Raw genomic sequence first — 16,471 nt, 5'->3', positions numbered from 1 at the left:
AGCACACTGCTTCTCAATTATTTTCTTTTCTGTTATTTTGTACTGAACAACTTGGTATGCCACCTCATAAAATGCTAGCAGTGCTCGCCGGTTTACTGATATAACAATGACAAAGCAGGACGATTGTTGGCAATATTCGGCACGTTTTCGCCCCCCAAAAATCAAGCGGCTTATCAATGAGATTGTGGTCTCAATTTGAGTACATTCCGGCGGGATGTAACCTCCAAACTTGGATTTATTCCATGTACCCTGAATGCCTCCCAGAGTTATTAGCAGGGCCCCGCATGGGGACTTAAAATGCGTTAAATTAACCAATGTTGATCTAGTCCCTTCAAAAGGCATTTAGATTTTGTCTGGTTGGTTTTAAACTTGAGAAAAAAATTTGAGAAATTTTTCTAGCATTCTAAAAGTCACTCCTTTTTTGCAAGGTTTGTCTTTAATTTTATTCAGGGATTTACATAAAATTCTGTTTGATCTTAAAAAGTCTTAAATTGTACTTGACGAAACCTGCAGGAACCCATATATCAAGTGAAGACTAAATTGTAGATGTGAATAGAGATTCCACGATTAATCGAATAATCTACATCTTAAACACACTTATGATTTCTAGGAATGTCCCAATCGCACATTTTTGCACCCGAGTCAGTCACCCGATTTTCAGAATCTGCCGATACAGTCCCGATCCGATACAAAAAAACCCCTTTTTTTAAGTTCCAAACATGTTAATGTCCCACTGTGCCACCTTCATAATGTGAATTATTTTTTAAACAAGAATAAAGTCGAAAAATGCTTGTCTTTATTAAATGCTTCATTAAGTGAGCCCACTTAATGACAACTCACACTTTGACGCTCACGCTGCTGAGAATAGCTTCTCACTTACACAATTAGTTGCCACAGCACACTTGTTCAAGTTTAACGATGATTGACGCTTGGGCTGCAGCTATCGATATTTTAGTAGTCGATTAATCTGTCAACTAATTTGTTTGAACAATCGGGTAATTGGATTAGGAACATTTGATGCGTTGCAGAACACATTTTAAGAGATGTAAAACAAAGGCTTGCTTAAATTGTACTTTGAAAAGAACATTAAATGCGAATACAAAATTCCCGAGGTTTCTTCTAACTGTGCAGAATTGAACTTTCATTTAAAAATCAATTAAAATACCTGAGCCTAGCCTCAAACGGTATAAAAAAGTAAACAAATGAAGATCTAGGTACAAGAAGAGAACATTGGCTAACCTGCATTAAAAAAAAACCCGTTAGCTTAAATGCAATAAAAGGCTAACTTTTTTTTTTAACTTGTTCAAACACATATCCCATTAAAAACTGCTAAATATACCTCAAAGCTAAATTACAAATGCATAAAAAAAGATTAGCTTAAACAAAACTTTACCCTATGTTGTTCTTAACAGGGAGCAGCTGGATTCAAACATTTAATACTAGTTATGTTATATTCACTGCTGCCACTAGAGGGCAGCGTATCCACCCAAATCAATAAAACTAAATGCAAGCATTTTCAAAACAAACCATGACAACACCACTCCAATTAAATACTCAGAGCAACAAAATTATATTCGAAGCTTTTTTCTAATAGAATTACTCGGAATTAATTGATTAGTCATTGCAGCACTGACACATTTGTGTCTTTGATTTTAGAGCTACCAAGCTTCTCTGGGAAGATCAAAGCTACAAACCCGTAAATAACCGTTAAGTACCAAACGCAAGCTGGACATTTTTGGTCGCACTGCTTAACAGGAGGGAGAGTGAGAGGCTGTGGCGCTGTAAGAGCATGAATGGCAGAAAAACCTAAATTTATTTCTTAAATTAAAAACCCAATCCTTTTCACCCTATTCCGATCCTGGCTTGATCGGCCTGATTTTCGATGATTACATAGTTTTGCATCCCAGTTCAAGTCAGAGCCACCTGATTTTGAGGCTCTGCCGATACCAATTGAATACTAGAGGCGTGCGAAATTTCTGATTCTTAGATTATTCGCGATTCGGCCGTGGAAGATTAGAGAACGATTCACAAACATCCAAATTCCGATTATTGAATCATACTAGGTAAAGCAGAACTAAATCGCAGTCACCCAGAGTGTGACCCAGAGTAAATATCATGTTCAATTCATGCCGCTAGATAAAAGAAAAAAACAAAAACAAAACAATAATACCTTACTGCAGCTGACAGCCGCTACAAATAGCGCCCAATTGCTAGTTGCTACAAACATACGGCAACATATGGCTATGGTAGATATCGCATATATGTAGAACTAGATGTGAAATGACAGACGACGGCGGCGTTAGAACATGTACAAAGAACTAGATGCGAAATGACAAACTTGCTGGCGCTAGTAAATAGCGGCCATCTTTAAGCAGTAGACTTCTCTAGAAGGCTCTGTTGTAGCGAATCTACCGTAATTTCCCGAATATAAGGCGCACCCGTGTATAATGCGCACCCCAAATTTACTAGTAAACTCTAGGGAAAATTATTGTACCCGTTTATAACTCGCACCCTAATTTTAGCACGAATAAATAGAAGAATACAATAAAACAGAGCTCGTGTACAGATACAGAAATGTCATTTTACTGACTGGTGAAACACAGCACAAGCATAGCATATTGATAGTTCAAAACATTACCATAGACTGACAATATTTACGGTAATAATATGATTTGACAACTTCTCCAACTTACCAGAATCTAGGAGAAAACAAAACAGATGTGACTTTTCTTTTAAAGGCTGCTGTATAACTTGCTCGTTTCATCATGATGAATGAATGTTTCTTCCATGGATTGATACGGTAAAATGAAAGTGAGAACGTAAGTCGGAAGTCCGAGAGAGCTCATCGCTGTCGACACGACAGTAACAATACAAACTATTGTTATTTGGGTTTGAGTTTCCCGAGGAACAGATATAATAAACGGACACACACAGGAAGTCTGTGTTGTTACGTTTGTTATGGTCCGAGTTGCGAAACAAAATGGTGACGTCACGTACTGCAATGGTCGGCAACGGATCGCCGCATACGTTTCTTCAACACAATGTGGCCGTGTCAATTAAAAAAAAAAAAACGGTTTATATACTGGCTGGGCGATATGGCCTTAAACATGTATCACGATAAATTGAGCAGATTTATCTCTAACGATAAATGACGATAAATTCGCCCAAGCGTACTGTTATATAATTTGAAAATCTGAATCAATGCATGAAATACAGATTAACTGTTTCTTGTTGATTTATTTACCAGCATTCAATTTCTTATACTGTATTTAACAATTGTACATGCAGTCTAAACATTAAGTTTATAAAAATGTATTGTAAGCAATAAGAATTCAAGTATGAACATTTATAACAGCGTGTATGACTTGAACAATGTACATTATCAAAATCAATATGCCTTTGCAAACATGTCATTGTAACACAAATGACTTGCAGCTTGAACATTCATTCATTCATTCATTTTCCATGCCGCTTATTCCTCACGAGGGTCGCGGAGGTGCTGGAGCCTATCCCAGCTAACTTCGGGCAGTAGGCAGGGGACACCCTGAATTGGTTGCCAGCCAATCGCAGGGCACAAGGAGACACACAACCATTCACGCACACACTCACACCTATGGACAATTTAGAGTGTTCAATCAGCCTACCATGCATGTTTTTGGGATGTGGGAGGAAACCGGAGTTCCCGGAGGAAACCCACGCAGGCACGGGGAGAACATGCAAACTCCACACAGGAAGGCCGAAGCCCGGGATTGAACCCTTGATCTCAGAACTGTGAGGCAGACGTGCTAACCACTCAGCCACCGTGCCGCCGCAGCTTGAACAGTACACTTCAAAAAGACAACTTATTGTTAATGGCTGCTGTGACATAATTATTAAATACAAGTGTTTACATTATGGTTTCAGGGTCCCCCCCAGTGCATTTTTTAATAAATGCACACACAAATGAACCCCCAAACAAACAGAGAGACACACACATTAAAGCTATATTGATCTTCTTCAAATGAAACGCTTAAGATTTTATGATAGCAATAATGACACAGAAATAAGCACATACAGAAAAATAGCTGGGGCCATTTCTCGGTCATTATAAGTTTCGCCGTTGGATTGTACTTTATGCTGAATGATTTACCATCACAAAAGCTATCAGAGGAATCACACACAGACAGATACAAAATAACGCCACATAGTAATTGCTAGATGCAGTCCGTGCCCAGTCCCCTCATTAAGTTCAGCCGTTTCGACAAGGTTAGGGCCGCGATCCGACTCCACGTTCATTTGTAGCGTTAGCCGCTAGCTAGCGTTAGCCTGGCTACCAGTAGAAAGCACTGAAAGCACCATCTCCGGAAATCGTGAGAACAAGGGAGGACAGCGGGTGAAAGCCCGTCTGGATGCCACCAAGAGTCTACTAAATGTCGGTTGAAAGTTTGGTGAACCTCCCTTAAGCCACACTCCATCACGTTTTGCTTGTAGCGTTAGCTGCTAGCGTTAGCTTACCGTGCTTTTGTTTGATTGGCTTCTTGATGATCACGTGACTCCCTACGTAAGCCCATTGACTGCTTTCTTAAAGGGGAATGAACATAGACGAACAACACAGAATCAAAGCGGGATGAAAAGACTATATTTTCTTGTTTTATTAATTTACCGAATTTACCGACATGGTCAAAATTACGTCGGTCATCGTTAAGAATTTCGGTGACGGTAAATTTTCGGTTTACCGCCCTGCCTTACTGTATATATATAATATATATATATTTCAGTCTCCATCCATGTACCCTTTTATAATGTGCACCATGATTTTACAAGTTGATTTTGGGGCGGGAAAGTGCACGTTATATTCGGGAAATTACGGTAATTACGTTTTATCTAAAATACCTCTAAATAGGCAAAATCTTGACCTTAATCTATCTTTAAATGATGAAACAGTTTTAAAACGTTGACATGTTGAAAGTAGAAGGGAAATTATGGAGTAATGGGAGCAATTTTAACAACTTCAACGGTTGATTCACAACATCAAATTTATTGAATGTAGTTTAAAACTGCTAATACAGAGTGGGGACTTGAGTATTTTATTTACTGTTAACTTGATACTAAAATAGTAGTTTGGTTCAGCCTGAGAGGATTTTTGAACAATTTTGGAACTAATGTACAAAACATGAAAAGTGGGGTGTGGGAGTGCATAAATAATCCATTTATAATCGAATCGGAGCCTCTGAATCGTAATCGAATCGTTAGGTGCCCGAAGAATCCCACCTCTAGTAGATAACATATATATGTAGAAGTAGATGTGAAATGACAGACGACGGCGGCGGCGTTAGAACATGTACAAAGAACTAGATGCGAAATGACACTTGCCGGCGCTAGTAAACAGCCGCCATCTTAAAGCAGTAAACTTCTGTTGAAGGCTCTGTTGTAGATAACCTAATTACTTTTTATCTAAAATACCCCTAAATCAGCAAAATCTTGACTTGAATCTCTCTTTAAATGATTAAACAGTTTTAAAACTTTCACATGTCGAAAGTAGACAGAAGGGAAATTATGGAATAACGGGAGCAATTTTAACGACTTTCAAAGGTTGATTCACAACATTAAATTAATGTAGTTTAAAGCTGCTGATACAGAATGGGGACTTAAGTATTTCATTTACTGTTTTTAACTGTTAACTTGTTAATCGATTTATAATCTAATCGGAGCCTCTGAATCGTAATCGTAATCGAATTGTTAGGTGCCAAAGATTCCCACCTCTATTCAATACCTCAGCACTTCATTAAGGAGAAGATAAAGCACCTCCAAATACAAAGTATTTCCATACTTCAGACATTATCATGCGTGCATGATGCTAACTTAACATTAGCTTCCTGTGAAAGCTAGCATAACATTTTTCTGCTGGCAGTGTTTATTTGCCGTTGGTGTTGTAATGTTGCATTGTACGAAACATATTTTTTGTTTCTTGTAATAAAAAAAAAAATCTAATTAAAAAAAAATCTCGCCCACGACTAACAAGAACAGATAAAATAAGAAAATAAGATAAGAAGATAAGAAAATAAGAAGACATTGAGCATGCAATCATTAAAAAGACATGTTTATTGACTTCTGCAGGTGACATGAGAGCAGAGAAGACTGTGGATTTAACGAGAAGGACACGGAAAGCTCCTGCTAGCCCTGAGGTTTGATCTGCCGCCTGCTGAATTATTGTGCTTTGATTGAGTAGTACTCCCTTTTGATTGGAACTTTACTGTGCTTTTCCAGATGACCTCTCTAATTGTCAAGGTCAAAACATTTGAGGAGATAATGCGTGAAAAACATCTCCGCAAGCAAGAAATGGCTGAGCAAGCTTCTGTTAGCCAGCGGGCCTCTGATACTAAGGTTTCCACAAAACCCTTAGTGAGTGCTGGTACTGTGCTGAAGAAGATTCTTCCCCCATCACCTGCCAGCCGCAATCCTGATAGCAGCAATATTGCACCCACCCAGAATATCCTGGTTCGCAAATTCAAAACTGTTAAATCGGACTCGGAGTCTATAAACAACGATCCATCAGCTGTCGTCACAACTGTTTCAAAGCCCCCTCAAGAAGACACTATTGTACTTAGTCCTAGGAGCTCCAACAAGGTCCCAAATAAGAACACAAGGAACTTATTTTCACAATCCTCATCTAAGCAGACAACTTCAGAGAGACTCAATTCACCAACAGTAGAGAGTCCAGATATTGATAAAACGCATACCACAGACAGAAAAGGTAATTTGCCCTTGCATTTATTACAAATACTTGTTTATTCATGCACGTTTTTTTTTGGTTTTTCAAATTATTTTTATGAAAGAACGTTCGATCAGATTTACCTGATAATGTGACCTTATCGATGTCTCCAAAAGTATGTATCAAAGCCAAATGAAATGCACTATGTTACTTCTTCTCCAGTGCGGCCCAAACTGAATGTGAAGCCATCAGTCATGAAGCCAGACTTGCAAGTCAATGCAGGCCAGAAGAGGAAGAGAGCAATGCGGTCCGCTGTAGCTGCTGTTAAACCTCTAAATAGTGCCGCCATAGATTTAGAAGAATCACAACAGCTCACTCTAAATAGAGACCTAGAGGTATGTTTCCTTGTTTAGTTTAAATGAAACTGAATCAACTGACTTTAGCTGATTTTTACGGCATTTTAGGTTATACCGTCCTCCAGTAAAGAAACAGAGCTGATATCTTCAGTTTCATGTAGTCCCAGCTCTTTATTGGAACCCCTCCACAGCTCAAGTGAGGAGCTACAGACCATCCAGATTCTGAAACGCAGTCCAAGCCAAGAAACCAAGATGGTTGCTAGTCCTGCCACTGCAACAGAGGACTATTCTGCCCCTTCAAGGTACTAGTTTTATATTTATTGCTCTCTAGTGGAATACTCATGTCTACAAAAAACACAACTTTTCGAGAAAATCTGGATTTTTTGTTGTTGTATAAGTTGGTATTATACCTTATATCAACATACAGTGTTGGCCAAAGGTATTGGTACTAGGCCTGTCGCGATAACAAATTTTAGTGTGCGATAATTATTCTCATAAATTATTGCGATATGCGATATTATTGCGCCCCCCCCAGTTTTTTTTTAACCAATTTACAATAACAATGTGAATACAGTATATATTAATAGATCAAGTACACCCATTTAAACACGATAAATATTTACTCTTAAATTCAAATATACATTTTAAGAAATCACAACTAAAAACAATAGACCCTGCCTCTTAAGTAAAAAACAACAATATTGATACCGCACAGAAACACAGAATAAATAAAATGTGTTAAAAAAAAAAAAAAAAAAAAAAAGCACTTAATAACTTAAGCATTTAGGAAAATGAAAACTTTTCCCGTCATAGCTTCTGCAATGGTGTTCCATAGGGATGCAACGATACAGTTAAGTCATGGTTCGGTACGAATTTTGATACGGGGGACACGATTTTCGATCCGATTCAATACATTTAATGCTCTGTAAAAAAAAAAACAAAAAAACAATTGTATTTTTTCTTTTTTTGTTTTTTTTTTTTTGTTTTTTTTTTGCTAACAAGCAAAAATTTAATTGCCATCATATAAACATGCATTTTAGTGCATAATATTTACGTGCTTACTTCTTACTGATATGAAAAAAATTGTATAAAAGTGCTGAGAACAATCTTTACTGTTTGTAAAGTGAGGCAGGGCACACCATTGATTGCTACAGCTCTCTTAGCAGCTAGGTTTACTACATGAGCAAGACATCCTATTTATGGTCTGAATCCATTTGTGTCATGTACTGAATTAACAATATTTGCAACATTATCTATAGTCACTGGTATGGATTGATTTGGCCTCCTTAACCTCATGTGACAAATGACAGTTTAGAATTCATCGATGTAGTATATGGACTACATGTCCCATAATCACTCTGGGCTCACGTAGCCAATGGCATGGGACGTAGCACATCTAGTTTGCCATTTCATGATATCTAGTTTGTGCGCGCAACCGCGCATTAAAAAAGTTAGCAAGCGCCGCTGAAGTCACGTCTGCTCATTACTACACAACAACACCACCATATGACGGCGTTCATAAACAGGACGAGTTTGAAGCACAGCGCTCTTAATTTCATTCAGCTGTTCGTTGTCAAAGTGAGGTTATTCGTTGCAGCCAAGTCGGTAACAATGTTTTGGCGGACTTCATTGTAAATATCCAGCGTTGTGCCGAAAAATAGCCGCCCCGCGTAAAATGTCACTCCTGACGGGAGCGCCCACACGTCAACAACACCGGCGCGCCATAGATGGTCCACAGTCACTCCGGAGCACTGACGCGGCTGGTATACGTTGAACAATAGGATATAATGGGAACGATTGGCTCCGGCGCTAGTTTTTGCCGGACCTGGAACGAAGATGCATTTTGCGCAGTTGGTAACGAACTTTTAACAGCACGTCTGCTGCACGCGCGGCGATAAATCGCAGCGGAAAAATTACCGCCTTCATTTTTATATATCGCGCGATAAATGGAATTATTGCATATTGCGATAGGCTTAATTGGTACCCCTGCAATTCTGTTTTCTCCCAGAAAATGATTGCGATTACAAATGCTTTGATAGTAATATCTTCTAGGGATGTCCCGATCCAGGATTTTGCACTTCCGATCCGATATTGTTTTGCACTTCCGATCCAATCCCGATACTGGCCGATACCGACCTATCTGAGCATGTGTTAAAGTTTAAAGTTATTTAGCCTCCTTACTTACTTGTCAGACTTATGTTGAAAAAGGTTTTAGTACTCTTGATAACAACTAGCCAGCTGAATTAGGTGAGTTTGAATAACACACAACGGTTGATAACAAGAAACTGACCTGTTTATTCAGTGACAAACACAAAACATTATAAATAACAAACAGAAATGGCATAGTCAGTCAGTAAAACGTGCAAATAATATTGTAAACTGTCTTAAAAAAGCAAAACACACCAACAACCTCAGTGGAAAATCCCACAAATCCCCCAAGCTATTAGATGCTTTTAATGTTTTGTGCATTAGTTACAAAAATTGTATAAAAAGCCTCTCAGGCTTAAATAAACGACTATTTCACTATCAAGTTAACATTTTAAAACAGTAAATAAAATACTCAAGTCCCCATTCTGTATCAGCAGCTTTAAACTACATTCAATTCATTTAATTTTGCGAATCAACTGTTAAAGTTGTTAAAATTGCTCCCCTTATTCCATAATTTCCCTTCTGTCTACTTTCGACATGTGAAAGTTTTAAAACTGTTTTGAAGATAGATTCAAGTCAAGATTTTTCCGATTTAGGAGTATTTTAGATAAAAAGTTAATTGGGTTCACTTGGAAGGTTCACAACAGCCTACTAGGGAAGTCTGGCGGCGGTTTACTAACGCATCTGGTTTTCAATACATCAATGTTGCGAACTAAGTAGAGTCTGTCGTGTAGCATCTGGTTCTATATACATATGATATCTATTATTGAGTCCCGAAGTCCGCGCTGCGTATTAGTTCCGCTTTACTTGACATATTTCAATAATCGGAATTTGGATGTTTGTGAATCGTTCTCGAATCTTCCACGGCCGAATCGCGTTTTGGATGGTGCATCTTTACTCACGTCAGATAATGGCTCGTCATCCAGAATGAATTCTTCGGCAATGACTCTTGTTATTCCCTGGGCTTTGGGACTGTCGAGTGCCAGTTTGTCACGCATAGCAAATGTTTCTGCCAGTGTTAGTTGCGTAGGACCTTTCTTTTTATCTTTGGTTTTCTTAACTTACTCCTCATATTGTTTGTGGTGGTATTTCGCTAAATGCTTGATTAGGTTGGTTGTAATAAAACTTCTTACAGCTTTACCACTACGCTTGACTTTATTGTGGCATATGTTGCTCTCTGCCTCTTCGTCTTTGTCGTCCTTTAAGGTGAAATGATCCCACACAGCTGACATTTTTACCGATAGTCTCTCGGTAAATTGGGAGACGGTAATGTAAATGTAGTGTGTTGAAAGTGTGCCGTAAAATGCGGACCGGATTTTAGATAAAGCGAAGCAAAAACTGGAATGGATTATGTAAATCGGTGCGCTGGAAAACCCGGACCGGACTTTAAAAAAAAAAAAAAAAAAAACTCGATCGGAAGTCTGGATCGGAATTTTTCCCGTGTTCCGATCAGATACCGATGCACATTTTTTTGCCCATATCGGCGTCCGATCCGATCCAAATATCGGATTGGGACATCTCTAAATTATCTTTTTATTTTGCTTGCAATGAAAAAACACAAAAGTGAATGGGAAAAAAAATCATTATCATTTTACACAACACTCCGAAAATGGGCCGGACAAAAGTATTGGCACCCGCAGTCTAATACTTGGTAGCATAACCTTCATACAAAATAACTACAAACAACCGCTTTCGGTATCCATCATTGAGTTTCTTACAAGGCTCTGCTGGAATTTTAGACCATTGTGCTTTGGCCAACTGCTTCAGGTCTCTGAGATTTTAAGGGGGCCATTTTCAGATCTCTCCACAGGTGTTCTACGGGATTCAGGTCTGGACTCATTGCTGGCCACTTTAGAAGTCTCCAGTGCTTTTTCTCATTTTCTAGTGCTTTTTGAAGTGTGTTTTGGGTCATTGTCCTGCCCATGACCCATGACCTTTGAGGAAGACCCAGCTTTCTCACACTGGGCCCTAGATTATGCTGCAAAATTTGTTGGTTGTCTTCAGACTTCATATGTCTTGCACACGGTCAAGCAGTCCAGTCCCAGAGTTAGCAAAGCAACCCCAAAACATCAGGGAACCTCCCCCATGTTTGACTGTGGGGACCGTGTTGTTTTCTTTGAAGGCCTCGTTTTTTTTTTCCTGTATACTCAATGTTGATGCCTTTTCCCTAAAAGCTCTACTTTTGGCTCATCTGACCAGAGAACATTCTTCCAAAACGTTTTTGGCTTTCTCAGGTCAGTTTTGGCACTCCAGCCTGGCTTTTTTATGTCTCGGGGTCAGAAGTGGGGTCTTCCTGGGTATCGCACCATAGAGTCCCTTTTCATTCAGACACTGACGGCTAGTACGGGTTGACACTGTCGTACCCTCAGACTGCAGGACAGCTTGAACTTGTTTGGATGTTAGTCGAGGTTCTTTATCCACCATCCGCACAATGTTTCGTTGAAAATTCTCGTCAATTTTTCTTTTCCGTCAACATCTAGGGAGGTTAGCCACAGTGCCATGGGCTTTACACTTATTGGTGACACTGCGCACGGTAGACACAGGTAGACGCATTCAGGTCTTTGGAAATGGATTTGTGGCCTTGGGATTGTTCATGCTTCCTCACAATTTTGCTCCTTAAAACCTCAGACAGTTCTTTGGTCTTCTTTCTTTTCACCATACTCAATGTGGTAAACATAAGGACACAGGACAGAGGTTGAGTCAACTTTAATCCATTTTAACTGGCTGCAAGTGGGATTTAGTTATTGCCACCACCTGTTATGTGCCACAGGTAAATAACAGGTGCTGTTAATTACACAAATTAGAGAAGTAGCACATGATTTTTCAAAGGGTGCAGATACTTCTGCCCGGCCCATTTTTGGAGTTTTGTGTAAAATGATAATGATTTAATTTTTCCCCCCATTTTTTTTGTGTTTTTTCATTGCAAGCGAAATAAATGAAGATATTACTCCCAAAGCATCTGTAATTGCAGTCATTTTCTGGGAGAAATTGAGCATTACCTGAAAGAATTGCAAGGGTGCCAACACTTTTTTGGCCAGCACTGTAACACATCCCAAAAATTATGTTCGTTAGTAGCCTATAATTGTTTATAAAGATACTATTTAAATGACTTTATCAACAAAAAAACAAAACAAAACAAAAACTACAACCATGCCCATTACAGTCCGTGCTTGCAGTGAGGCCCCAAGTAAGACATTAAAACTGAAACAAAAAAAAGCTAACAGCTAAGTTTTACTTGATCAGAAGGTTCTACTATCATGGGAGAATATTGTGATAAGTAAAATGAAACTTTTTTTTTCTCCTGTATAATTTTAAAGCATTTGGTTGATAGAGAATATCAAAAGGACTTCTAAAAATGAAGAGAGTAGCCTTTTTCTTTTTCCTGTAACGCAGTATAAAAGGTTTTAGCATCACAATTCCAAAATGAAGTGATGATTATAACTGCTTGCAAACAAACTGAGGCTGCGTTCAGACTGCAGTCCTATCTGATTTCTCCCCAAATCCGATTTTTAGGGCTGACTTTTCTCACTATTTTTAGCAAGAGTCCTTTGGCCAGCACTGTAACACATCCCAAAAATTATGTTCGTTAGTAGCCTATAATTGTTTATAAAGATACTATTTAAATGACTTTATAAAAAAAAAAAAAAAAAAAAAAAACTACAATTACAGTCCGTGCTTGCAGTGAGGCCCCAGGTAAGACATTAAAACAGACTTTTCACACTATTTTTAGCAAGAGTCCTAATCTGGGCCTGTTCAGACTAGGGCTGCAGCTATTATTTTTTTAATCGAGTATTCTACTGAAAATTTAATCGAGTATTCGGATGAAACCTTTTTGGGTAATGAGCAATTATAAATATACATGAGAAAACAAGAAATTTCACCTAATATCGAACCATTTTTAGACTGTTAATGTCTTTATTTAAGATGGCATGTCAGATGTGACTAGAAAAATAGAATAACAAATTCACGGCATTCAATCCAAAACTTCAGATCTTATAAAAATCTTACTTAAAAATGTCATTACGCTTGGTAACACACATCACTTAAAAGTTAGGTGTTTTTCCCCACGTGTTTCAATTACATTTCCATTTTCACAAGCTATTTTTAAGTTCTAGTTAAGTTTTAAGTCGAAGTCTAAATTGTAAATCCTGATAGGATTTTGAGTTTTTGCAGTGTTCAAAATAAATGTATGATACCTGCTGTATTGGCTGCAGTGCTTCTAGGTGTTTTATCCATCAATGACTATCGAGCTAAAATTGACAGTTATCTTTATTATGTTTTTATTTTACACCTTCATCACTCTACAGCGCTGTGTTTTTACAGATTAAATAAAGCCTGTATGAAAGACATGTAAGCCACGCATCGGCAGTTCTCTTAAATAATAGGAACCTAGCCCTCCCCAGGGCTAACGTTACATTAGTAAGGTACTGTCACGTTAATCTTATTTATTAGCGGTTTCGGGGGCGGTCATTGGTCGCTTACAGTGAATACATGAAAACAGTGGTCGCCTTGGTCTCCAGCTTGAAATGCACATATAAAAGACATATAAAATAAACACCAGAAGTGATTATAAGGAGTTTGTAATTTCTACATGTTACTCCAAGAGTCACAGCCATGTTAGGTAAACAGAAGCATTTAATAAAGCCAAGCATTTTTCTACTACAGTACTTTATTCTTGTTTAAAAATGATTCGGTGGGACAGTTATGTTTAAAACTGATCATAATTATTACGTTTGAAGTGCTTAAAAAGCATTTATTAAAATATATATACGTTTTTTTAAAATCATACGTTGGGGGAAAAAGTGAGAAAAAACATGTCTTATATGTATCTCTTTCCAGTGCTAGATCTGAATAAATACATTGAGCACACACACACACACACACAAATAAAAATGGGGGGGGGTATGCGCTACTTCGCGGTTTTTCACTTATCACGGCGGGTTCTGGTCCCTATTAACCGCGAAAAACAATGGAATACTGTACACTGTGGTCATGATGAGTCATCCAAAGTCTTTCCAAACAGCTATTCAAGTCATCTAGTAAAAATATATACTGTATGTATATACTGGACTGTCTCAGAAAATTAGAATACACAATATTCTAATTTTTTGAGACAGTCCTATGTATATATACAGGACTGTCTCAGGAAATTAGAATACACAATATTCTAATTTCCTGAGACAGTCAGGAAATTAGAGTATTGTGTATTCTAATTTTCTGAGACAGTCCAGTATATATATATATTAATATCGCAATATAATATCGCAAACCCCCCAAAAATCACAGCAATAGTTTTTTCCAAGATTGTTCAGGCCTAGTGCACGATATCCATTTTTTGAAACCGATATTGATAACTTCCTCCTCCTCTAGATACTGATACGATAACCAATAATATATATACAGTGGGGAGAACAAGTATTTGATCCACTGCCAATGGGAAAACCCATTGGCAGTGGAAAGCCCATTGGCAGTGTATCAAATGCATATCGATAACTTCCTGCTCCTCAAGGCTGATGCTGATACGATAACCGATAATATATATATATATATATATATATATATATATATATATATATATATATATATATATATATATATATATATATAAATGGTGGAAAACATTCAGGTGACTTGAGGTTCCGCTGTGAGACCCCCAATTTGGCCAGATTTCAAAATTGTCCTATATGCATGTGTGATACATCATTCGAAAGCTTAAAATCTCAATTTTCTGGGGGAAGAAAAATTTTGAACCGGAGGGCATTGTTTAAAAAAAAAAAAAAATTTTTTTAACAGGAGAGCATTTAAAAAACATTTTTTTAAAACAGCAAAACCATAACTGGAGGTCAGAGCACGCGAGAGCATAGTTGAAGACGCCATGATTTTAACAAGATATTATTGCGTACTTACCTCTTTTCGATCCAAAAACACCATGTAGCATGTATCACTGAGTGTCAAGACACAGCTGTGAATGGCCACAGCCGGATTTTCGGCAGATCTTATGGGTGAAACATGGTAATATAACGAGGGTCAAAATACAGAAATCGCAGACATCAAGGAGTGGTCGAGATTTTTATTTTCATATATTTACCCTTTTAAACGATTTAAATTTTTCTTTGTTTGGATAGATTATTTATCTAAAATATTGAGGAAAATGCGACAGTAACGAAAATAATACAATGAAGCGATAGTTATGAGGTAGATATGCGTGACTTTTTTACAGACGCCAATTTTTTTCATTGTGACGTAATTTGTTTAAAAGTTTCAAATATGCGAGTGAATAATTTGTTGTTTTTTTTTTAACAAAATATTAGACATCGATTAATGATTCAAAGCTAAAAATGACACATTTCGAGTAATAAATACGATTACTTACCTTCTTTTTATGGCTAGGTTGAAACAAAAGCGGTTGCGTGACGTCTGTAAATGGGGGTTTCCAGGGTAAAACGGACAAATTAAAAATAGTTCGGGTGCTTCATGTGCCATGAATCTGTTATGGCAGCATATAGACAGATTGTTCTATCAAACACAACAGTTCTTTTGTCTTAAAATACAGCAGTTTATTTTAAAGAGGGGTGCAAGAGCAGAAACTGCTTTTTCAGCCTTGTCTGTGTTTTCCGCCATATATAATTCTAAAATATATATTCACCAGAATTTTTTTAATACCTGTAGGTAAAAAAATAATAGTGGTGGATTCAGCATAGATTTGCCTTTGACCTAACCAGAATTTTCATGATGACATGAACATTATTATAATGAACAAAACAGAAAAGAACAGTTCTGACTTCAAATAAAGTGCCCATATTTAGTTTTTCAAATAAATATAATTTGAGTCATTCGCAGTCAATGTCATTGACGATGTGATCCCCTGAACAATGAGCGCTCAAGTAAAACAAACTTATAAACCCAACAGGTATTGTGCTTTGTCAGCAGATAAAACTTTTAGTGCAACAGGAGAGGAGACTTTAGTGGTCTTGGCCCATGAAACAGCTTTCTTAACAAGGCAATTATAGGACAGCAAGCCTATCAATAACCAAAAGGCCTCGCAACAACTTGAACATAACACTAAAACGCAAACATTTGCTAATTGCCATAGTAAGGTTATTCACCCAGTGATGGAAAAATACGGCCTCTAGAACAAGAACAAAACTTTTCATACTGGCAAAAAAATGAGTGGAAACAAACGCGCACACATCCCAATCCACCGCCACCGTGCCAAAACATTATAAAGTACAGTATACTATCGGGCCTATCGATAATGTTATTGGATTTATTGGAA

General features: G+C 37.7%; 1 protein-coding gene across 4 annotated transcripts in view; it reads left to right on the top strand.

Annotated features, from left to right (window-relative positions):
- zc3h11a (zinc finger CCCH-type containing 11A) overlaps window positions 1-16,471 on the top strand; it is a 49,770-nt gene that overhangs the window by 31,388 nt on the left and 1,911 nt on the right. For all 4 annotated transcript variants that reach the window (XM_057845522.1, XM_057845521.1, XM_057845523.1 and 1 more), the window contains 4 exons: window positions 6,097-6,164; window positions 6,247-6,733; window positions 6,914-7,086; window positions 7,156-7,349. In XM_057845522.1, coding sequence (XP_057701505.1) covers window positions 6,097-6,164; window positions 6,247-6,733; window positions 6,914-7,086; window positions 7,156-7,349 — 922 coding nt within the window. The remainder of the gene's footprint in view (window positions 1-6,096; window positions 6,165-6,246; window positions 6,734-6,913; window positions 7,087-7,155; window positions 7,350-16,471) is intronic.

The sequence above is a fragment of the Corythoichthys intestinalis genome, chromosome 9 (assembly GCF_030265065.1).
Source record: "Corythoichthys intestinalis isolate RoL2023-P3 chromosome 9, ASM3026506v1, whole genome shotgun sequence".
Taxonomy (NCBI): domain Eukaryota; kingdom Metazoa; phylum Chordata; class Actinopteri; order Syngnathiformes; family Syngnathidae; genus Corythoichthys; species Corythoichthys intestinalis.
The sequence above is the reverse complement of the archived record's forward strand: the minus strand, read 5'-3'. Positions and strand labels throughout refer to the sequence as shown.